At 48.8% G+C, this 24005-nt stretch overlaps 1 protein-coding gene across 4 annotated transcripts in view; it reads left to right on the plus strand.

Moving 5' to 3' along the window:
* Nucleotides 1-2017: 2017 nt before the first annotated feature.
* Nucleotides 2018-24005, plus strand: part of SHISA6 (shisa family member 6) — a 256321-nt gene continuing 234333 nt past the window's right edge. For all 4 annotated transcript variants that reach the window (XM_082774674.1, XM_082774675.1, XM_082774676.1 and 1 more), the window contains exons 1-2: nucleotides 2018-2735; nucleotides 16414-16574. In XM_082774674.1, the coding sequence (XP_082630800.1) occupies nucleotides 2065-2735; nucleotides 16414-16574 (832 nt within the window). In that variant the 5' untranslated portion in view covers nucleotides 2018-2064. The remainder of the gene's footprint in view (nucleotides 2736-16413; nucleotides 16575-24005) is intronic.

The following is a 24005-nucleotide window of genomic DNA, read 5'->3' on the forward strand; positions in this document are numbered from 1 at the left end:
GGTCTGGGCACCCCAAGCTGTAATTTACCAGCGTGACCTGGGCATGTCTGCAAAGTCCAGTGCTCCTATGGTAGAGCGGGTCTTCTCGAGAAAGAAAGAGACAGTCTGATTTCCCCAGTCATCCCCGGCACCGGAGCAGATCGAGATGGCAGAGCTAAAGCTTTCTTTGCCAACCTCACAGCCTGTGGGCTCTCCTAAGGGAGTTTCCGGCCGCGAGCTGTGGGGATTTAAACCTATGTTTAATGAGTCACAGTGTGTGAGGTACAGGGGAGGAGACTTTTCAGGGGTGGTTTCTCCAGTCCTCCTTCTCCCCCTACATCACCCTCCCCATGTCCCCGAAAGCCGCTTGTCTGCAGCTGCGGGGCATCACTTCAGCTCCGTCTGCGTGCACTCCTCTTTGCTGTGATTCCTCTCTGTCCTCTGTGTGTCCTTACAGCTGGCAGTGCCTTGTATGTCTTCAGGAAATGTTTGTAAAGGCTTTAGTGTAGTTTGCAGTGGGACATGGGGGAAGCACCAGTACTTTGAGGAAATTCTGGCGTGGGGGCCCAGCGGCTCACAGCACTGAAATCGCCTGTGCTTGCAGGAAGCTTGCTCAAAGATACCTTAAACAAACCGGTGGTGGCTGTGCCTGGATCACTCTGGACACAGATCGCCCATTACTAGCCCATCTGAAGGCACCCCCAATCACCCTGGAAAGGAATTGGTTCAGAGACGTGGGGAGTGCATTGGCCAGGTTGAGGGATGCCTTCTCCTTTGCCCTGAGGGGAACAGCTGAGCCTGCACAGCAGGGAACTGGGACACAGCTGGACTGGGTGCAGGCTGGTGTAGCAATTGCTGTGAAGCCTGGGGAGGCATCTCCCTGCACAGGGGGTGGCAGGGCCAAGGGGCAACGCCTGGCAGCACTGGGTTCTGCTGTGGGCACTGCCCTGGGACAGAGACCTTCAGAGGAGGTGATGGAGCTCTGCCCCTGAGCTGCCTGGGGCAGTCCTGCTCGGACACCCGGGCTCCAACAGCCCCGGCAGCCCATGCCTGTCTGCAGGGCTCCGCACAAACAACCTGTACACATTTATAGGGCCTGCTCAAACAGACCGAGGGGCCACACATCCCACGCACTCCAACAGAGAATGTAACCATGCGTCTGTCCCCAGGGTCCCTAAAACCCATACACACCTACAGGGTCTACGTAGCCCTCAAACTTTTGCAGGGACCACCGTGTTCCCTGCCTGCACTTCTGCGGACTGTAACCTCACACCTGAACGCCCAGCGCACACACTTGGAGGGGCACACGGACTGCACACCTACACCCCCTGCACGCCCCTCCGGGCACCGCCGTCCCGTGCACACCCACGGGGACCGCACAGCCCGGCGGGGCCGTGTCCCCCCCACCCCCCCCCAGCCCTCCGAGCCCACGGGCACCGCGCACGGCCCCGCGGGGGCACGGCAACCCATCCCGCACCCGGGGCCGGCGGCGGAGGTGTGTGTGTGGGGCTGCACGGTGCCCCGGGCGGGTCGGGGGGCTCGGGGGGGGCTCGGACCCGGCCCGTCGGCGTGCGGTGACGCCGGCCCGGAGTGATGTAAGGAGCGGGCTCGGCGCCGGTGGGCGGGCTTAATCCGGAGCGGCTCGGCACGGCTCGGCTCGGCACTGAGCGCGGGCAGCCCGCCTGCTGCTCGCGGCCGCGCTGCGGTCCCGCTCCGGCATGGTAAGGCCGTGGGCGGGGGGCGGGCGGGGGCGGGCCGGGCTGCCCGGGGCGCGGCGCGCTCTGACCCTCTCCCCGTCTCTCGCAGCCCCTCGCCGGAGCAGCGCCGGCCCGCGCGGGACCCCGCCGCCTCCAGCCGCGCCCCGCCGGGCTCCGCCGGGCTCCGCCGGCATGAAGCGCCCGGCGCCGGGCGGCCGCCGCTGAGGAGCCCCCCGCGGCAGCGGCAGCGGCGCCCCCGCGCCCCATGGGGCAGCGCCGCGGCCGCTGAGCCCCGCGCCCCCCCCCGCCCGCCGCCGCCCCCCGGCCGCCCCCCGCCGCCGCCGCCGCCGCCGCCGCCGCCGCCCCCCGGCCCCCTCCTCGCCCCGCCATGGGGCCGCGGCACCTGCTGCCGCTGCTGCTCCTGCTGCTGCTCGCCCTGCAGCTCCCGGCCCCGCCGCCGGCCGCGCAGGCGGCCGGGCCCCCCCGCGCCAAGGGCAACCGGACCCAGGGGGCGGCGGCGCCGCGGCGGACCCCCAGGCCGGGCAAGGAGCTGCTCAACCAGACGCTGGCGGGCCCGGCGGCGGCCGCCCCCACGGCGCTGCCCGGGCGCGGTAAGGGCAGGACGCCCCCCGGCGGCGGGGGCGGCGGCGGGGGCTCGGCCCCGGCGCACGAGACGTGCTGGGGGTACTACGACGTGAGCGGGCAGTGGGACAAGGAGTTCGAGTGCAACAACAGCCAGACGGGCTTCCGCTACTGCTGCGGCACCTGCTTCTACCGCTTCTGCTGCAACAAGCGCGCCGAGAAGCTCAACCAGAGCCTGTGCCGCAACTACAAGAGCCCTGAGTGGGCCCACCCCACCACCGCCAGCGGCGCGCTGCCCGCCGACGGCAGCAACGGCGCCGACGGGGACGCCGACAAGTACGACCCGGACAAGGACAGCACCAACGCCACCGTCTACATCTCGTGCGGGGCCATCGCCTTCGTGCTCATCGCCGGCGTCTTCGCCAAGGTGGCCTACGACAAGGCGCGGCGCCCGCCCCGGGAGATGAACATACACAGGTGCGATGCCGTCCTCCCCCCACCGCCGCCTCGGGACGCCCCTTTGCCCGAAGGTTCCCCCGCTGTGCTGCCTGCCCAAGAGTTTTCCCTTTGCTCTGTCTGGCTAAGGGTTCCCCCATTGCACTACCCGTTCCACTGTTCCTCCTCTCAGCCAGCAGACCGAGGTCTTCCCATCTGCACAGCCTGTCAAAGAGTTTCTCCTTTGCCCCACCAGTCCAAGCATTTCCCCTTTGAGCCAGGTGTTCCCCTTTTGCACTGGCTGTCCGAGGGTTCCCCAGCAGCACTACCTGTCCAAGGGGCACCCCTCCAAACTATGTGTCCAAGGCTTTGACTCATGGCCACTGCCTGGCCATGAGTTTACCCCTTGCGCCACCCTTCCAAGCATTTCTGCTTTCCATGGGTTGTCTAAGGGCTCCCCTTTTGCCCCTCGTGGCCGGGTGATTTTCCATGGCACTGTCGCTTTCGAGGGCCTCCCCTTAAGCCACTCACCCCAGGTTTTCCCGGTTGCGTGGGCTGTCTGAGAGTTCCCTCTTGGCACCACCCAACAAGGGATTTTCCCTTTCACCATCCATCCAGGGCCCCCTCCCTTGGTGCTGTCTGTCCAGGCACCACCTCTCCCCTTGACCCATTCCTCCCGACCCCCTTCAGCTTCAATCCCAGGGACCCGTCCCGGTGCCCCCTCAGCGCCCCCCAGCAGGGGGGCACTTTCCCTTGCCCTCCGCCACCCCCTTCAGCACCACCACTGCTGGCCCCAGGGGGCGCTCCTGGGGTCCCCAACCCCACAGGTCACACCCTGTCGGCCTGAGGAGCAGCACCCCTGGGGCAGCCGGGGAGAAGTTGAGGAAACGTGCAGGCAGTTGCTCTGCGTCCTTCCACCAAGTGTCTTTTGCCAGGCAGCCCCAGGGCGATTAGGGAAAGCAGTGGTAGCAGGGAGTGTGCTTTTTCTTCCATTGTTTTTTTTTTTTCTCTCTCTCTTTTTCCCCTTTAAATCAGATAACTCAAGCTCATAGTCCTTTCTGTCTGACTGCTAGGGAATTAGTTTGATATCCTTTTCTCGTTGCTGTTTTAACATTTTTAATAAGAGAAAACTCTTTTGATGTGTCAGAGAAAAGCTTGTTTAAAAGCAAAAGCTCAGGCTTCCATGATACTTCTTTTGGACAAGCACATGTACGTTCTCAGCTCACATTCAAGTCCCTTCAAATGGTGCGTACTTCTAGTGTGCTGGGAATCCAGGAGGTTCCCATGTTTGAACATAAATTGTCAAGGAGCTTCTTTATAAGAACAGCTGTGAGCACATCAGTGAGAAAAGTCCGTGCATCTTGCAGATGATGTTCCATAGAAATTATTTTAATTAAGAACTTTTAATCAAAACAAGTAAAACCTTGGATCATATTTTTGAGACTGAACTTCAAATGCAGTCAACATAGTCTTAGGGGAAGAATTTTAGCTTTTTATACTGAAAAAAGAGGTGAATGACGCAGTTTTCATTTATTTGGGAAGATGTGTTTTATTTAGACTCCTTGCTTTATAAGCCTACACACACGGGGGTGCCGGCTGGTGTAAATTGCTGTTTCCTCAGCAAAGCCAAAAAGTAGTGCTGCTTTATACTTGCTGAGGGTTTGGCCCATGTATTCCACCACAAACCCCATCACTGCAAGAAAATAACATTGCAATGTTAGAAATATTGTAATAACTCTTTGGTCACATGTCTGTGCAGGTCCTGAAAACAGCATAGTCAGAAAATGGGCTCTTTAAAGTATTTTATTAACAAGGGCTAGTTCCCCAACTGTCCAGCACATTTGGCTTCAAGGCAACTTTGCCTGTGCATTATCTTCACACTAAATTTGGAGATCTGACTTGCCTGTCCATGTATTACTTTTGCTCTAGCTCCAGTGAGCTATGGGGTTGGCTCCTTTGAAATCAGAGACAGTGTTGCCAGACTTGTCTGAATTATTCCTGATGTTTTCATTTCTTTGATGCTTGCTTTTCTTTATTTAGATAAGTTCTGGTGAAATGATTCACCTCTGTGTAGAAGTATGAATGGCAGATTGAGTGCTTGGAAAGCTTGACTTTCAGTGCATTTTAAGGAATTGATTGACTTCCATAATATGGTAGCTGGTAAAAGATTATACCTTTCAGAGCTGTGTTACCTGAACTTGATCAACATTGCACGATGGTTTAAATATTATGAAGTGCATTTCCAGCAGACAGGGTCTGCACTATCTGAGGAATAATGCTATCTGTGCTCTAAGCAGAATGTAAATGTGTGGAGTGGAATGGTTTGTCTTTGTTTGCTTCTGAGAACTGCTGCTGCTGAGTAACAGGGAAAGAGAAAACCAGAATGTAGTCAGGTATTTATATCTGTTTGAGGCTGTGTCAATTGGAGTTAAGTGTACCATCCAGAATAATTCACAGTAGGGATGACACGTGCGTTAAATCTCCGTGTGCATCCTACCAAAACCTTTGGAATGAGGAGAGCAAGAGTTTAAGCAGAAATCCTCGCTGTCCTGGAAAGAGCCCATTGCGAACAGTATCCTACACGTGGGGAAGATTAAGCAAGACCCCCCTGCACTTCAGCATAAGCAAGATCCTGCTTTAAATTTCATTTCATCGTAAATGGTCGGTTAGCAGAGCTGTGTGTAGATGCTGTTTCTCTGCTACCTTCTCATCCAGCTTTTACAGAAAATCCTTATTAACTCCATTAGAATGAATGTTTTGATGGAGGCAGGGCTCATTTTTCTGTCTTTTAATAGAAAGGAGGGTTTACAAATCCACGGGAGAACCATCACTCTCATGTGGAATGAAAGGCTGACTGTGTGCTGCGATATGCGTGTGCATTTCAGAGCTGAAGATCCGGTCCTGCTTTCAGGCACCACCATGCACCTTTAAAGCAGAGGCGCTGCTGTGATCCCGGGCAGAGCAGCGCCAGGAACTGATACTTAGGTTCATTTTTAAGAGCAGTAAGTGGAAGTGCTTTGGAAAACAGGAGCTAAAATATTCATATTTTACAGAAACACTTGGAACATTTTAAACACAGCTGATTTTTTAATGATTATAGGATCTTAATGATTATAGGATCAGCCTGGCCATATGTGACTGCCTCTTGTCTGGATCTTGCTCTGGAGTTACACAGCCGGAACTGATGCATGCTGGGCTCCAGAGAGAAATTGGGGCTGATTTCTGAGAGTTATACCGAGCAATGCTTTGTCTGCTCTTAATCTCTGATTGCGGGTTTGTTTTCATCAGTTTGTCAGTTGTTTTTTTTTTTTTTTTTTTTTTTTTCTCAAGCATTTCTTAAGTAAGCAGACTATTTGGTTTATTTTCAGTGCAGGAACGAGTTAGGGAATCTTGTGCAGTGAATGAGGAATATCAGCTATTTGTTTTCGAAGCTGGTTATGTTCTGTAGCAAGGAGGGGTGACCCAGAATATTTTCCTCCCATGGTCATGACCCTAAATCCCCGCGCTACAGTACATAAATAATTCACTGTTAGTACTATCGCTCTGTGACCCCTATTTAGCCCTCAGCAGCAGGAACCATTGCACTCATTGCTCAGTTAGGAATGCACAAATTGGAAAACTGTTTATAGTTTACAGCTAGGGTTGGAAATGTTACTGATAGCTTGCCGCATGGACAGCCGAAGCCTTTGCTTGTGAGCCAGAGAGAGCTAGTAGCAGTGGTGGCCCCGGGGCGGCGGTGGAAGCCCAGCTGTTCTTGCGTAGCTGTGAGAAGCAGCGCTGGGATTTTTCCCAGCAAATGAGCTCTGTGCTCTGCTAAAAGGCCACTCACTGGCTCCGTCCAAGCACGGCGTGTGTGCGATGAATGTTTTGGCTTTTGAAAGGGAGAAGAGACACAGGCGCCTTCTGCTCGGAGTGCTTCGCAGTCCCCTGCTCCCAGGGCGTCTTTGTTGCTGCAAAGAGGAAAGATATTTGTGCTCCTCTTTTCTTCAGTCCCTGCCCGCGCATCCTCCGCTCTGTGAATAACAACAGTGACTGTCTCTATAAATGAACATCCTTTTCCCAAGTATGCCTTGGTTGTTAAATTGATCAGTTTCTTGCCACTCCGCAGCTCTGAATTTCAACAGGAACTGGAGGCAATGGATCTGTTTGTCCACAGACCCAGGAACGTGGTGTGCACAGTTTTGCACAAAGCTTAAATACAGGAGGTTTTCTCTTCCTGTAGGGTGCCCCTCACCATGGCTCTCGGACCCTGTGGTTGCCAGAGGAGTCACTGGAGGGTAGCTGGTTTCAGCCCTCTTTATGAACAGCGGAGCTTGTCACAGCTACCTGTCTCTTGACTTAGTTTTGTGAATCACGATCACAGCTGGCTCATCCAGCTCTCCTCTCCACTGCCATACGTTGCTTGAGCCAAGCAATCAAACCTTGTACCTCCCCAGGGCAGGGTGAGTGCTGCGAGCACATGTCTGGCCATGGGGATTGCACGGAAAAAAATATTTCTGTGATTCTGTCATTATTTTATTTTTTTTTTTCCTGCTGATTTTATACTCTGCTTATTTTTACTCTGCTCTGTCTCATTCAACCGACTTGCTCACATCCCTTTCAGCTGCTCCTTGCTCTGCTTTGTATCCTTTGTTCCTGATGTTTCTGAGTCTCGGTCATGTTGTCTCAGAGCAGGTGCCCATGACTAGTCCTGCTTCTGGCCAGCACTGCCTTGTGTAGCTGCTGTAGTTCCCGGCAGGGAGAAGCCCCGAGCCTTCTGCTGTTTGACAGTGATGGGCTGCCCCTTCCCAGTGAGCCCAGCCAGGGCAGGATATGTGCACCTATGTGTGGTGTACCTGGACAACCCCTCTTTTCTTTTGCTTCACTTATACGTACTGGGGAAACCTTGGTCTGAAGCTCTGGTCACCATTTGGTAACTGGGCTGTGCCATGCTTTCCACATGAAATCTGCTTTGGAAAGCCTTTGGTAACAGCACAGAGACTCTGGCTGCCCCTGAGTTTTCTCCTTTCTTTTTGAACTTCTCCCATTAAGAGAGGCTGCTTTCAAAAACCATGCTTCCTCCATTGAATCCTTTCAGCGTCTCTCATATATTTGATATTTTTCTGCTTTCTAATTAACTTCCTCTATTAGTAACCCTCCATCACAAGGTGCCAAGGGAATCCATCCCAGCTCTGAACTCGTTTTCTTTTAGTCTCATATCCTTAACTACCAGTTGATCTCTGTGTCTTTGGAGACCACAAGCCTTTTAAAACTTCTGTTTCACATAAGAAGATCTAAACCCTATCAGGAAAACCAGATCATGGTGGTTTCTTTGCCTGCCTTTGCCCCTACTCACATGGGCAATCTGTATTTGCTTAGATCTGGGTGCTCTGTATTGTGCTGAGGTCTCAAGTATCTCATTACCCAGGCAGATAAGCCTGAAATTCTTTCACAGTAAATAATTTGCTGGGCTTTAGCCCTTGCCCCAGTCTCCTTTGCTGCAATGATAGGGATTTTTAGAGAAAGTAGAGTCTGCATCAGTAAATTTAAAGTCCTTTAGTTGTACCTACAACATAGGCTTTGGTGCAAAATAGATGCCTTGTGCAGGAAACTGCTTCTGTGTGCAGAACAACTTGGCTTGTCTTTCAAAGTGCTGCACATCCACCAAGTGCTCTCGCTGGCTTTGTGCTTGCAGACACAAGAGCACAAGCAATAGCACACTGTAAAACTGTATGAGGCCTAATTCCTGTAGATCTTTATCATTCTGGAATACCTGCTCTTTTTATTTTACCTTCTTTCTCCAACTAGGACAAGTGCTGAGTTCCTTTTCTGTACAACAGCACCGCTCCCAGCACTTTCCAGCACCCAAGCCTGCTTTCCCTGGCACGCCGCTTCACCAGGCTCTTCCTTGTGCTCTGGATAAAGCCAGGGAAGGCTGGCACCAAGTCAGAAAGCTTCAATTTTTACTTTTTAATGACAAAAGCTTTGCATAACAGTCTTTCTCTTTGGACCCAATGTGTCACTTCTCAAAGGTTTTCATGCTATCTGTTGTTTAGTGATTGTAGCAAATTCCTTGCCCGCGTCACAATAAGAGCTGGACTTAATCAACGTGTATATTAATGCTAGAGCTGTAAACTGCTTGAGTAATGTGTTCAGTTTAAGCACTGCTGCCATTTAATAACCTAGATACAGAATGAAGAACCTGTCCCAAAGACAGGATCTTTATTTTCCTGTTGCTGATTTCATCTCACATTTAAAGACAGGAGCTCACAGCGAAACTTGTGTTCTTGTTTCAGTATAACTCCTATGCCTCTTCTGTTTCAGCAGAAGGGTATGTTCGACGTACCTACCTCCATACAGTGGATGCATATCCATAATGTAATTACATCACTTCTGTGTTAGCTTTGAGTTCACCAGGAATACTTCCAGCCTCATTCTTTTGTCATAAACAGGAATAAGGATCCGGCCCCTAGCATGTCTGTAGTTTTCAGTGATTTTTTTAATTAAAGATGGACTAAATTCCAGGAGCTTCATAGATAGTGGTTTTTCAGAAGACATCTGACTTTTCCTTCTTACATTTATTTTTAAGAAAGAAAACTTCCTTAGCTTTACTGAGTGCAGGAACAATGCTTTGCTCTTGGGTGTCCTCATGCTTAAACCTTTTTCCTTCTTAATGCCACGTGTGTGTTCATCCATTCCTGTGCACATACATACACTCACAGACATACTCAGGCATCCTCTGTGTGCCCCCTTGAGTACTGCAAATGACCATTTCCAGAGTTCCTCCCCAGAAACCCTTCTCAGAAGTTGCAGGTATTTTCACTTCTCAGTGCAGAGACCAGTTATCTCTTTTGCTGACCTGGGACTTGTGTGTCTATAGCATGCTGCCCAGCACCTGCACCTTCAGAAGCAGTGTCTGAAGGGGCAGAATCACTTTCAGCCCTCCAGGTCTGCATCTCCAGGGTTTGTTGGCAGCAGCATCCCCATGTGTCCCTCCATTTATTGCTCTGCAGTGGTTTCTCAGGCACTGCTGTGTAATCAGTAAATGCCTCATCCTTCTGGTGGCAAGATCAAAGATCACCCATCGTTTGCAGGTGATCTGGCTCCTAGCTGGACAAATCACCTCTCACAGCCTAGCTGCCTTTTTTTTTTTCTGGGTTAGTAAGAGGGCACAGGGGAGTCTTTAACCTCACTCTTTTTTTTAAGGACTTTATACTGAAATCCTGGCCATGCTGAAGTCGATTGGAGTTCTGCCACAAACCCCATCACAGCTATGCTTTTAGCAGGCTTTTACCTTAGCCAGACATTGCTCTTTTTGTTGTGCTCTGCCAGATCCATTTGGTCATTCTTTTTCTATTCTTCCCCAAATTCACAGGGACTGGGAATAGGCAATTCTGTTTTCTAACACCCCCCTCCTTGCCCACACGTGAGGAAGTCAGATCCCCAAGAGAGAGGATTTTCATAAGGCACTTGACTGAATTTGTGAGTGTACAGCCTGCACTACTGAAAACAGTCAATTCCTTTTCCTGTCCACCATCTGCAGAGTTCTCTACTCCAATCTGATTTCCCACAGATGACATCCTGGCCTTTTGGAGTTGCCAGCAAAGCTCCCCATCTCTTCAGTAGAAGGGAGACCTGTGTCCATGCTCACACTATCAGTTGGTGCTGGGAACCCGTGGATATTTGGAAAACAGGACACCACTTTCTAAAAATACTGTGGTGAAGGACAGCACTCCTCCAGCCTGCTGTTACCTCACTGGTAATGAAGACAGGAGGTTAAATTTCTTGGCGGGGTTGGTGAATAGGCAGAGTGTGCTTAAGCAAGCTGATCCTCTGCAGCCCCTGCAAGTTTTTCTTCCCTCCAGCCATGAGGTCTTCAGCCTCTGTAGATGAGCGTTGCGTCTGCACCATACTCCCTCCTCTTTTCCCCTTCTGCTGGCTGATGTCTGTCTAGCTGAGGCAGGGGCTGTTCTTCCTTCTGCAGATCAGAGTCTCTACCAAATAATATATCTTACTTTATTATAGTCATCCAGGAAGCGATGCCACACTTCAGGACACTGTTAGTTAAAGGGTTTGACATGCACTTTCCATGATGACAAGTATCCCCAAGATTAGGTAAAATAAGGCAGATAGCAGGGCAGGTTCTATTCTGTCTCTCAGAGCTCATTTCAGAGGCAAATGCCGAAGTGTTGCAAACTCACCTCTTAAAGCAACCATTCCTTCCTGTTTCAGCTTTTTGCTTCTCCCTGTCTACCTAGGACCTGTTTTTTTTTTTTTTTTTCTTTCTTTTTTTTTCTTTTCTTTCCCCCCCCCCCTCTCTCTCCATTCCAAAAGGAGAGGGTTGTATGTGCACTGGAGGTAGCCCGTCAAATGCAATCCTTCTCTCTTACCTTCATGGTGCTGTCCCTGGGGCTCTGACATGAGTTCTGCATTTCCACAGATCCATCCTGCAAAAACCTGACCAGCAGCCAAGGGTAGCTGGGATGTGTGTGTTCACGTGGAGCGTCCTTGGCTAGTGGACAGGGCACTCGGCTGGGAAACTGGGGGCTGTGGTCCCAGCCCTGTCCCAAGCTTCCTCAGTGATCTCAAGCAAATCCTTTCTCCTTCAGTGCACAGAACACTGGAGAGCAAGGAATTCCTCCCCAGGGGTGCAGGAGACAAGCAAATCACCACACCAGTGTTGCTGAAGCCAGGAAGCTGTGGTGGTGCTGCCTGTGCAAGATGGGAGGATTTCGATGTTTCTGTAGGACCTGGCTCTCAGCCTGGGCCTGCTCTCAGTGCCATTGCCCAGCCTGAGGAGACACCACTGGAGTTGTTGTTTTAGGGTGGGTCCAGAAGGATCGGGATCTGCCTCCTACAGGGAATTCCCTCTGCTGTGTTTTGAGCCTATTTCGTTGTGGGGTCATGGGTCTGCATCCTCCTGTGGGATAGTCCGGGTTGGCTGCATGAACTTCACAAAATCACTGAGGCTGGAGATGCTTCTGGGAGATTTAGTACAGACCTAAAGCAGGGCCAGCTGCAGGAGGTTGCCTACAGCCAGGGCCAGTTGGGTTTTGAATGTCACCAGGGACAGAGACTCGGACAGGCTGGGAAACGTGTTTCAGTGTTTTGTCACCCTTAGCACAAAACAGTATTCCTTGTGTGTGAATGGAGTTTCCTGTACTTCAGTTTGTGTGCATTACCTCAGTCACGGGGCACAGCTGAGAAGAGCCTGGCTCCTCCTTTACACCCTCAGTCTGGGTTGTTGGCACACATTGATGAAGGCCCCGAACCTTCTCCAGACTGAACAGGCCCAGCTCGCGCAGCCTCTTGCCCATGTAGGAGGTGCTTTAAGCCCTTCCCTGGTTTTGTGAGCCTTCACTGGACCTGCTTGAGGATGTCCATGGCGAGCCCAGCACTGGATGCAGACCTCCAGGTGTGTCTCACCAGAGCTGAGTAGAGAAGGATCATCTCCCTTCAGCCTGCAGAAGCTTTATTGGCAATTTACTTCCCTGTTGCGCAAAGAGGATCCTCTGTCCCAGCCCACATCAGTATCCTCCACATATCTGCTAGACCCTACCTGTTCTTCAACGTGGTTACTTCCTGTCTGTTTCCTACATTTTACCACCCTTTCTCCTCACTTTCTCCTTGTTCTGTTTTCTTTCTGTTTCATCACCCCCTGCCATTGCCCCTCTCCCAGCTTGCCCTCGCTCTTTTCTCTTTTTGTCTGCTGATTGCATCCTTCAGCATCAAGGTCCTAGCTAACACCCAACCTTGCTGCCCTCCTGCTTACACCATCCCCTTTGTCTCTTTGAATTTCCAACAAGCCGTTTTTTCCCCTTTTGAAAATGGCCACAACTGTTTGTCTGCACTAGGGTCCTTGTGTTTGTCCCACTGTGTTTCTCCCCTAAGAACTAGTCTGAAGTTACACAAGCTCCTTACCTGGGATGTCTTACAAGACATCACTGGGTCTGCTTCTGCATTGCTAGTCCAGCACTGGTCTGGGATAACATCCCTGATGTCAGTACCTCTGTTCTGGGTTTACATGGAAAGAAGCTTTAGTGTTCTCACTTAATAGAGGTTAATGAAAATGCTGTTGTAAATTGCTATCTCAGGATATGATTGCACAGTTACGCAGCTCAGGCCACTCCACCTGCTGCCACAGGTAACACATTCTAGCAAGTGAGGTTTGTCTCCCTGAGATAAAACGGGTGTCATAGAATGATTTCTGGAGTGCCTTATAGCCTGGGGCAGGTGAGTAGGATGCTGTTGACATCAGTGAGACTAATTTCACCCAAATGGCTGCACATGCAAGACCCAAATATTTCCAGAGACTTTATTACCCTGCTTGAAGCTTTACCCTGAAGCTTTTTCAGTGGATGATTAGATAGGTGTACCTGAAAAGCTCATGCTGACCAAATCCTTCCTCAGTAAGCATGACTGACCTTCCACCAGTGTGGGATTCAGCCCTCTGTGCTTTATGGAAATCAACTGGATCACACACAGAGATGTGATTGAATTGGCAAGGAACTAACCAGTTTGATCCAAGTTTGACTCTCACCTCCACCTTTAATGTTTTGTTCTGCTGGTGTTGAACAGTGTATTTTCCTTCATAAACATTAAAGAAGAGGACTAAGAGTTAGCAATCAGGACACACAACTGTGTCCTGACTGGTGTGCTTAGAGATGTATACCTTTGGCACGGTTGAACTCACATTATTTTAGTGCCATACACTCACGAGCTATGCCTTGCTTTTGATGGTTGTGTTCAATTTATCTTACGTGTAGCCTGACATAGCAGACATCACTTTCCTGAGTATTGACTGTGATAACCTCAGTGCTCCTGAGGGTAACAGTCTCCTCCCTGCCATGTGGCTGGCACCTGGCTAGAAAGCATTTTCTTGTCATGTTCTGACCAACACCTAACCCAGAGAGTAGCTCTTGTTGCGCCTTCAGGAGGAAAAACAAGGGGAAAACTCATTTTTAGCATCTGAGCTGTGCTTGTGCTGGTGCTGAGGACCAGTGGGTTCAGGTCCTGTCTGTTACCAAGCAGAGCTTTATGGGGAATTGATCGCAAACTGGAATATTACCCAGACATGTGGTTTGCCCTCGTGGAGGGCAGCAGGTTCAGGGTTTGCCTCTCAGGTAGATAGAGTCTGAGAGGATGGCTGGCTCCAGTCCTACCAAAACATAGTCCCTTTAATTGACTCAATTATTTTTAGTGAATGGAGGCAAACTGTCTGCACTTGAGGCAAGAAAGCTAGTTCTTAGGACTGTATCAAACCCCAGTCAGAGATCAATAATGGTAGGAGAAGAGACAACAGAGTCAGAAGGAAAAAGGTGACCTGCAGTGTGAGGTGTGAATTCAGCATTATAGCAGAATTTAGGTTGGAAGGGATCTCTGGAGGTCCCTCGTCCTGCCATCTACTTAAAGCAAGGCCAACTGCAATGCTAGATGAGATAGTTCAGGGTCTTATCCAGATGAATTTGAAAATCGCCAAGCATGAAAATCCCTCAGCCTCTCTGGTTCCCCATTTCAGTGTTTTACAACCCCACCGTGGCTTTGTTTTAATTTATAAGTAAATAGAGGTTCCCTTACTGCAACCTGTGCTACTTTCCTCTTGTCATTTTGCTGTGCACCTCCAAAAGAGTTTGGTTCCGTTTTCTCCACAGCTCTCCATTAGAGGTCTGCAGATCCTCTCTTAGCCTGTTCTTGTCAGGTTAAGCAAACTCAGCTCCCGGGAGCACTGGCCTGTGCTCTGCCATCTCCATCCCACCATACTTCGAACTCCATTTCCACGTCTTTGAGTTTCCTGTACTGCTTCTGCGTTCCTCACCTTACACAGCCCCTTCTGAATGACCTGTTCTTTCTTGCCCAGCTGGCTGTTATTATATTAAGCTAAGTGGTATATAGTGTTTTAGTGCTATCCACGCTGTCATCGTCCTCTGTGCTCTAAGTGATTGTACTCTCGACACTAAGAGTGTCTTCTGCAAGTGCTCAAAATGAGCCCAAGCCTCTATGGGCTAGTAAATAATGGTCCTAACACAATCCGTGTGATTGAAAAATGACTCTTAGCATTTCTGAACTGCACATACCATTAAATGGTCATCTGATGCTTAATTTATCTTGGAGATACATACTAAGGGCTCAGTTCTGCCAACCTACTGTCTTTAGAAAATGTGTTGTCTCCAAAGGGGTGTATTGGATCCTGGTGCCAAATAGACCTTATTAACTTCCCACATCCTCCCCAGTCAGCAAGATCAGTACTACAGTGGGGAGGTATTTACCTAGAAAAGCCATTGGGTCTATCTACTGGTGGCTGAATGGATCCTCTCCTCAGGAGGGAACCGTGCAGTACCATGTGGGGCAGGGATTTGTGCTCTGATGTGCCTGCACATGACAACATTTTTACTCCATATGTATTGTGTGTGTGCATGTATACACATCATGTAAGTGGGTATAGCCTCTATGCCCTCTGTACAAACAGTAAATAATCAAATAACATTAAAAAATATTCTTATGCTGTACAGGGTGGGTGTGAACTAATGTATTCCTGCTCTGGAGCCTCTGAGGTCTTTCAAGAGGTTCTTCTGTAGATCACATTAGTGTTGCAATTCATTATGTACAAGGATGGCAGTCTGTAAAGGAAATGATTTGGAAAATGGAATGGACTCAGGTCCCAAACTATTTCTCATATAAAAGACCAAAAATATGGCATTTAAGAAATGCGAGGAGGTATGAGCAACACCATCATCATTCTCATCAATATGCAATGAAGGAATTTCTCCTCCTTACATCTTTCTTGGTACCCGAGGTGACATTAGGCAGATTCCTTCTACCAAGAGAAAGGAACCTTTCAAACTTCATCATCTTTAAAATGCTGCTGTCCCTTATAATCCACACGAGCCACCCCTTTTCCTATGGCTCGAGAGATAGCTTGTGGCTGCACTAAGAAAATCAGTGCATTTCACGCTGTAATTGTTCCACTGTGTTCGTGATATTCACACAGGAAAAAACCTTTGAGTCTCCACTCATCCAAGGGGAAAACATTGGATGCAGCTGAATTCTGTGACATTTCTTTTCATGGAGAATAGCAGTGAGACCTCAGAACCGTTAAAGAAGCCTCTAATGGACCAAAAGCTAAAGATAGGCTAATGGCTGTATTGACATTAACCCATGAAAATATTTTTAGTCCTTTTCTTATGGACTGCTGGTTCTCTTTTAAGAAACCCACTCCTATCACTGCTGTGTATTGACCTTCTAGCAGAAAAAGTCTTGAAATTTGGTGTGGGCACGGCGGTTTTGGAGAAACCTTTATAAGCTCACAGTGTCAGAGTCTTAGGTCTCTGGTGAGTTCCATGGTGACTCTTTGTGAAGGGCTGTGTGCTGTGGAGAGCAGTCCATCTGCACTCTTGCTGACAGCAAAGACAGTGATGGAGAGATGACATTACCCTGGGGTGAAGTAAATTAGGAAACAATAACTAGGCAAACCTGCAAATACATGCAGTAGACACATGAACAGAAAAACAAAAACAAAAACAAAAACAAGAAACAAAACAAAACAAACAAAAAACCAACAAACACTGAGCTTTTAAGCTATATTTTTTGTTGCTTTTTTTTTTTTTTTTTTTTTTTTTTCTTATGGTAGAAACCCATGTACTGATGGTTTTATACAGTGACTGTGGAAGTGAAAATGCTGAATGCCATTCTGGCTGCTTTGTGAAAATGTGTTTTTTTTTTCTTTTTTTTCCTCTCTCCCCAGGGCTCTGGCTGACATCTTAAGGCAGCAGGGGCCAATCCCAATAGCACACTGTGAAAGAGAGACTATCTCGGCCATAGATACCTCCCCCAAAGAAAACACCCCAGTCAGGACATCTTCCAAAAACCATTACACCCCTGTGCGCACCTCCAAAAGTAACCCAGGTAAGTGCTGCTTTCCTGCTCTCTTTTCTGAGGTGGTTGTGCCAGTGGCATGTTAGAAGTCAGCAGAACATCACACTTTACCATAGCAGATTTTGAAAACTCAAATTGGGATAATAAATGCATTTAAGAGGCAATCAGATAGAGCAGAGCAGTGCAGGGATCAATGGTGATGATTCTTTAAGGTTTTTGCTGAACAGAGTAGCTGTTTTCTCTAGGCATTTTAAAAATTCAGAATCAGTGAGGTATAAATTCAGCTCGTACTAAAATGCTTGCATTAAGCTCAGAACATTGTGTATTTCCAACCAAACACACATGCTATAAAGCATAATTGGGCTCTCTGCACACAGCAGCTGGGAAGGAAGAAATCTACCTAATGGAGGCCACCTTTTTCACTCAGGTGAACTGTAGGCTTGTGCCAAGAGCAAAGTGTGGAAGGTGACCTAGATGGTATCCCAGGAGCTAAAGGACACCAGCTTGCCTTGGCCATGGAATTGGGACACACAAATGTTTTTCTGTTTTCTGCTTTTGGGGAACTTGCTCAAATCACTTGACTGTTCTTTGCCTTGATTTCCCCAGAGGAATAAGGATGCAAGCCTCTTAGGTAAAGATATTACTCTGATTGGTTTAATGCTTCATATATCAATAATTGTCAAAACAATACCTTGATGGTTGCTGACCATCTTTGTTAAGTAGGATGTAGCAGGATTCCCATCACTTCTCATCTTTCAGTTGCAACTGGATGTGTGCCTTAAAGATATGCCCTCATTCAGTCACAAGCTGTTCGGCCTCACACAGAAGTTTCTGGGTGGCATTTCCTGGCCTGTGCCACCCAGCGATCAGAGGAGGTTTTGCTAATAGTCCCTTCTGGGGAAGCTTCTGAAGGAAGCCAGCAGGAGCTCTGGCTGCTCCACAACCTGCAGGACTCGACGTGCTCCCCTCTTTGTGGAAAGTGCCCATGACTGAGGGTAGTGGCTGTCACACTACCTTGTTGTGATGACTATTAAAAAAGTTTTGCTGCAATGTGCCACCACCCTATGGAGACGGAACCAGGTGACCGTGTTCTCATGGAGGCTCCTTTACTGCTGGGAACAAAATAATTTCCCTGAGAAGTCAGAAGTCTTTTCTCTCTGATTTTTTGCACAGCGGCCAGTGAACCGTATAATTTTATTTATTTATTTATTTATTCATTTATTTATTATGCTAAAGAATTATACCTCTGAAATAAAATGCTGGGCTGGAGAATGGTGTGGTGAGTCGTCTGGAAGAGGAAGGTGATTTTGCAAATCTGCTGGCTCATGAGAGGCTCTGTGATGCTGCCCCTGGATAGAAACATGAGAAATAAGGGTACATGGCCAGGGAACAGCTACAGGCTCCATCAGAGAGCAACTCTGACATAAGCCCTACAATGAGGTGAACCCCTTTCAAAAGCCCTCCTGTCTTTTCCCATTGGCACCAGTGGAGTAATGGGCAACAGTTAGGGCAGGCAAACCCTGAACAGTGATGAAATTCCTTGCTTGCAGCATCAGAGACCAGCTGAATACTGGGAGCCTGAATTAAATGTCACATTTATGCACTGCCAAAGCTGACAAAAAGGCAAATGGGAAGGTTTGTGAAAGGAATACCTAATTGAAGTATCCTTCTCGGGTGCCTTTCAGAAGCCAATGGCTCCAATGGATGCTCTCAGGACTTTCTACTAAAGTAATGGATGCAAGGACCAGAGCATGGGTGCCATGAGTGGGGTGCTAGTACAAATATTCACGAATCCATCTCGAGAGGAGAGGGACTTCACTTCCAGCACAGCCAGTGGCAGCTGTCGGGGCAGTCAGTCACGGCTGCCTGGGGCAGCCAGTTGGACCAAACGTCGCACTGAGCCCTGGCCAAAGCTGGGAAAGGAAAACTTGCTCTTGTAGTTTGCCCAAAAGAACTTGTTCCTGGCTCAGTTGTGTCCGTTATTAACATGTCCTCATATATCATATGAGACAGAAAGCTAATCACTTACAAAAGATTATGAGCTCATAAAACAGCTATACAGTTAATGCTTTTTTATATTGTTTCATTTGCAAAATAGGGCAGTGCTCCATTCTCACTGTACTTGGTTGCTCAGATTATTGCAGGAATCAGGATGAGTGAATGCTAAAATCTTTAAGGTTGGGAAGGAAGTAAAAGTTGGAGAACAAAACTGGGTTATATCACACTCAGTTGGAATAAAGCTGGTAAGCCCCAGTATAGAAGTGTAAGAGGGCTCACTATCTGTCTTTCCTTTTTGAAAACACGAAAAAAAATAAAAGAGGGGATTGAGGGAAAGCTGAGGGGGAAAAGGAGGCAGTAGCATGTAGTAGTGGGAACCAGGCTAAGCACTGCTCACTGGTGCTGTAAATTGTCTTGAGAAGACCACAGCTGCAGCATTTTGCAGTGGGGTCTGAAGCATCAGCTCTACTGGCTGTGGTTTGTCTCAGGTCCCCAGAGTATGAGAGGTTAAGCAACCAGAAAGGACTACAGTAGTTGCACACAGACCGAGATTGAGTTTTTTATTTGTTTTACTTGGAACTTTTGTTTCTAAACTTAAAACTAGAAGGGCACCCTTAAGTCTTGCTAAATAAACCATGGCTTCATTTTTCCATCAGGCTGGTTCGGTGTCAGTGAACAAAATGATTGTGGGTGACAGTGACAAATTGAGGTGGTCCGTGGCTGAGGCAGCAGAGTCCAAACACAGCAGTGTGAGCAGGTGCTGCTGAGGGCTTGCCTGCGGTACATAGCTCGCTGGGCGCTGCTTGGTGTTTCCTGATGTATGGAGAGGTGCCCGTTTCCCACCTGCAACTGCTGCTCCTCCAGCAAGCACTCAGACAGCCCTCAGGGAGTCACAGCAGCAGATCACAGGGTGGGAGCTTCCTCTGGTAGCCCACTGGACTGTGGTCACTGTCTCCAGCTGCTGCAAGTGGCCAAAGGAGAGCTGAAGACCAGAGCAGACACAGAGAGGAGTCCTCAGTACATTCACCTGGGCACTGCGCAGCAGGGGCTTTAAAGCTGTCAGAGCTCCACGGCAGATGGGAGGGCCTGGTGTTGGGTTTGGTCTGCACTTCACTGTTAAGCTTTGAGACAGAGGAACTCAGGTCTACCTAAAACTTTTTGAAGGGGAAAGAAAAAAAGTAGGTCTCTTTGTCCTAGACATGGGGACAATTACCATCCTTCAGGTAAGGACACTGATTTTCAAGAAAGCTTCACCCTGTCACCTTAGAGCTGCTGCTTTCCCCAGCTGGTGTGGGGGCTGGCTGTTCATCAGAAAGAGAATACATTTCTGCTTGGTGGCTCCATGTGCATGAAGGGCATCACCCCAGGAATTCTTGCACCTTCTGCTTTCCCCTGAGAATCAATCTTAAATCCTTCAGGGATGGCAGGGGACAGTTCACACCCTGAACACTGAGATGTCCCACTGACATTTCTGTTCATGGCTTTCACACAGTGCTGCTGTTTTGATACAGGTAGGTTCTTTGCAGATAAGAAAAGCCAAAGTGTGTGCATACAGATTGCTTGGGTCAGAGCACACCTCTCCAGCTGTGCACCACCTAATTGGTATGAGCTACAGCGCTCTCTGTAGACAGGAACATTCCCTCAGCCTACACAGACCTCTTGTTAGTTCACTGTTTGCTATTGTGAGTAACAGGTATAATATGATGAGTCTGAGATTACAGGAAATCCATCTCACCTAGCTATCTATTGGCATTTTTAATGTCTCCATCATAGTAGCAACTTTAGGCCTGTCAGAAGGAGAACTATGTTAACTCTCTCCCTGGCCGTCACCTCTCCTGACACCTGCTGTGAAGGTTAGTGCCATCCATTTGCCAGTGGATGGCCAGCAAGCATGGACGGGAATGAGGAGGGGTGGGAGAAAGGTCAGTAGTTTCTGTGGGCTTGGAAAACGTCATACATTAGCAGCAATGCAGAGACAGGAGCTTTCGGCTCTTGTCTCTGTGTTTGGCACAAGGGGCAGAGGTCATACCAGAGGCAATCCTTCTGCATTGTCCACAGTCAGCTGGTGTGCCAGGAAAGACGTGGGCAGTTCCTGTGACAGTGATGCTGCCCTTAGCATTTGTAGAAAAATCACGACTAGATTCTCAGCTCAGACCGCTACCTCCAATGCCGTTAAGGTTTTGAAGGTCTTCTGAAAGTCAGATGCAAGGAGATGGTTTGCTTTCAACCCAAAATGTGGCTGAGCAAAGGACCTGCAGTATTCAGCCCCTGCAAAAGTTGTCTGACAGGAGTTTTCTGACTGCCATGGTGGTGGAGGGGCAGCCAGCTCAGGACTAACCATCACTCAGAGAGCGACCTCATTCCTCCCCTCCAAAACAGGACCAAACCACAAAAGACTCCAAGTAAAACTTTGACCCTGGTCTTTGGCTGGTGTAAATCAGTGTGGTACTGTTGTGGCGATGGGACATGGGCTTGGTTTAAGTAAAGCCCTGTGGCTCTGTGGCTCAGGGAGGCAGGCTTATGGCCCAGACTCCCAGCTGGCACAAACCTATGATGCTCTGGGGCAGTGTATGGTGTGAACTGGACCTTTTCTTCTCCCGGTCTCCTTCTGGCTCTTCCATTCTGTCTCTTCTTCATACAATTCACTTCGACAGTATTGCAAGCCTTAGGAAAGGGGATACTGGGGACCGTTAGACCGTTATGTGGGAAGCTCTGTGGGAGGAGGATATCTCCAGATGTGTTCAGGACAAGGTTGTCCTTGATGCCACTGTGCAATGCTTTCAGTAATGAAGGTCTCCAAAGCAGAGCACCTACCCAACCATGAGGCAGGTAGGTAAAATCTGTGCCTGGACTTATGCTGCTTCTCACTACATCCAGGATCAGGAGGCTGCAAAAACAATGGCAAAACTCCTTCTTTTTTGTGCTTGGAGAAAAGAATTTGGCCTACTTTTATATTCTTTTATTCTGTAAATTCTCAGCATACCACATTGCCTCACCAACAGAATATGCTGAGTTTGGTCTGAAACCAGCCCCAGACATGCAGGTGAAGAGACGACCTCTGGGGTAGGCTGAGATAATTTGCCAGTGCACAAAATCTTCTATTCACCTGCTGTAGGGATGGGGGTGCCTGCAGGTGTGAAGAACAGCCTATTGACAGGATTACCACTTTCAGTGCAGCAAACAACACAGGCTAACGCTCTGATTAGCCTGATATATCTGGGGAAGGCTTTTAATAAGCCATTTGAGTCAGGATGTTCCAGAGATGTACATATTCAAAGTGCTGTTTTCAGCAGTGCCTTCCACCCAGAGGCATACTCTGAGCTTGTTCTGAATGTGAACAAATGCAGGGGAGGCCTTTAATCTTTATGGAAATTGTAGCTAACATTTCTAGCCAAACATAGGCACAGCAGCACGGGGAGTGCATCCGTCCTCCTTATCGCATAGGAGAGGAGATCATAGCAGCTGGCCATGCCCTCCCCAGCCTGCACGTGGGTCAGCACACACACTGGGCCTTTTGTAAGGCCAGGGTAAGCCAAGGTTCAGGTCTCCTCCAGGTTATCCATGTCTTGTCCCTGTCCATCCTCCTTCCTTCCCTTCCCTCCTCTCCCCCAAGTCTCCTGGCCTCTGCTTTGAATTGCTTCCTTTATTCATGCAGCAAATTCTCCAGCTTCTCCCAAAAATCCCCAGCAACTATTTGAATTAATTTACCAAAGATCAGCGTAGAAATGTATGTCGAAGGCGTTCAAATTCCCTGCTGCTTCACAGTTTGTGTTGTCATTTACAGCTGTTCAGGGGAATACAAAGCAGGTGTAAAATGATCCCCCAGTCCCTGCAGTAGCATTTTACAGCCCGTGCTCTGTTGTAAAGCTAGTTACGGTGCAGGGGGGTAAAGAATTAGGGAAACAACTTGGAAAACACCCAGAGAGTTCCAGGAACAGGGTTTTTCTTTTCACTGTATTCCTAAAGAGAGAAACAGGACAAACTCTGAAACCTCTAGGATCTCTGGAAGATAAAGTGGCTGAAAGCCACTCAATCTGTTTTTCCTCCAAGCACATCTCTGTTATGGTAATCACAATCCTTCCCACACCTTTCCCACCTAGGAAAATCCCAAATAGCTTAATGCACTTCCTGAACAGACAGAAAATGTCAGATTTTTCTGTCTCAGAGCGTTTTGACTTATTCAGTGTCCTGGCATCCAGAAAACCATTGCTAAACGGGAAAGAAAGTTGTCCAGCAGAGAGTGGGGAGAGGTGGGTGCAGCTGGAATTGGGGCAGGATAGCTAAAATAAGACACAGTCAAAAAAATTAAATAAGACATCTCCTTTGGTGTGAGGAGCTGGGCTCCTCACTTATTTAGGACCTACGTTAGACTGTACGGTGTCAGATAATACAGGTATTCACTTATCCCAGCTGTGCCAGAGCAGCTGATGTCGTCCCATCCTCCGTGGCATTGCCAATCTCTGCCTGGGAGATGGGAATGCAGAGCACGGAGAGGCTAACAGCTTAGTTCAAAAGATATTTGGTTTTACATCTTCCCTTGACTTCAAAATAAATGCTTAAAACCTTGCAAATACCTGTTGCTGTGTCATTTGTGCCCCAGGACCTATCAGCCTGAGAGGGGACAAGTGCTGCTGATCCCTCCAGCCCTGCTCTGAATGCATGGGGCACATGGCCTCGTGGCACGGGTGTGGACCTGGCTCCTTCAGTCCTGCATCCCGCTACCAGCGAGAGCTGTTATCCTCGTGCTGGAGAGCAAGCACCTTGTCCCTGAGTATTTGTAATTCAAGAAACAGAAGAGAAGGGATGGGTCAGAAAGTCAGGTGAACCAGTGACAAAGCTATCTCCTGTGAGCTCAATTCCCCTGATTTCAGATGGATTTTTTAAACTAGTCACTAATTCTTTGCTTATCTTGTTTTCTGGACATCTTCCTTATCCCCTGCTGCCAGTGTTTAGGGCCTGGAGCTGTGGGGATGTTCAGCCATGGGCAGTGTAAAGGTTTAGTACATGCTGCCCACTAATGACGACATTAAAGCCTGTGGTCCCAGTGCCCTCCACAGCCATGCAGCCTCCGTCCCTCCCTGCACGAGGCTGGGACTGCTGCCTCCAGCTATTGATTTAGTCTGTTCTCCTGAGTGTTTCACTGAGCTGTGAAGTTTTAGAGAAATTGGTGAAAAAAAGAACCTTGGGGAAAACTCCACCCCACTAACAAGCCCCATGAGACAGCAAAATATCCCCACTGCATATATATTGTGCAGTGAGCTTACTGGAGAATAAAAAGCAACAACATTTACAACAGTTTCTTGTGTCTCACATCCAAATATTTGCTGTGACTGATGTCAGGGTTTCAGGCATCAAAACAGCTAACAAGTGACAAAATTTAAAAATTTGAAAAAAAAAAAAAAAAGTCTCCACTGTGGAGAAAAACATGGGTAGGTGGAATGTGTGTGTATATACATACATATA

This window comes from Aythya marila, assembly GCF_965140915.1.
Source record: "Aythya marila genome assembly, chromosome: 18".
Taxonomy (NCBI): Eukaryota; Metazoa; Chordata; class Aves; order Anseriformes; family Anatidae; genus Aythya; species Aythya marila.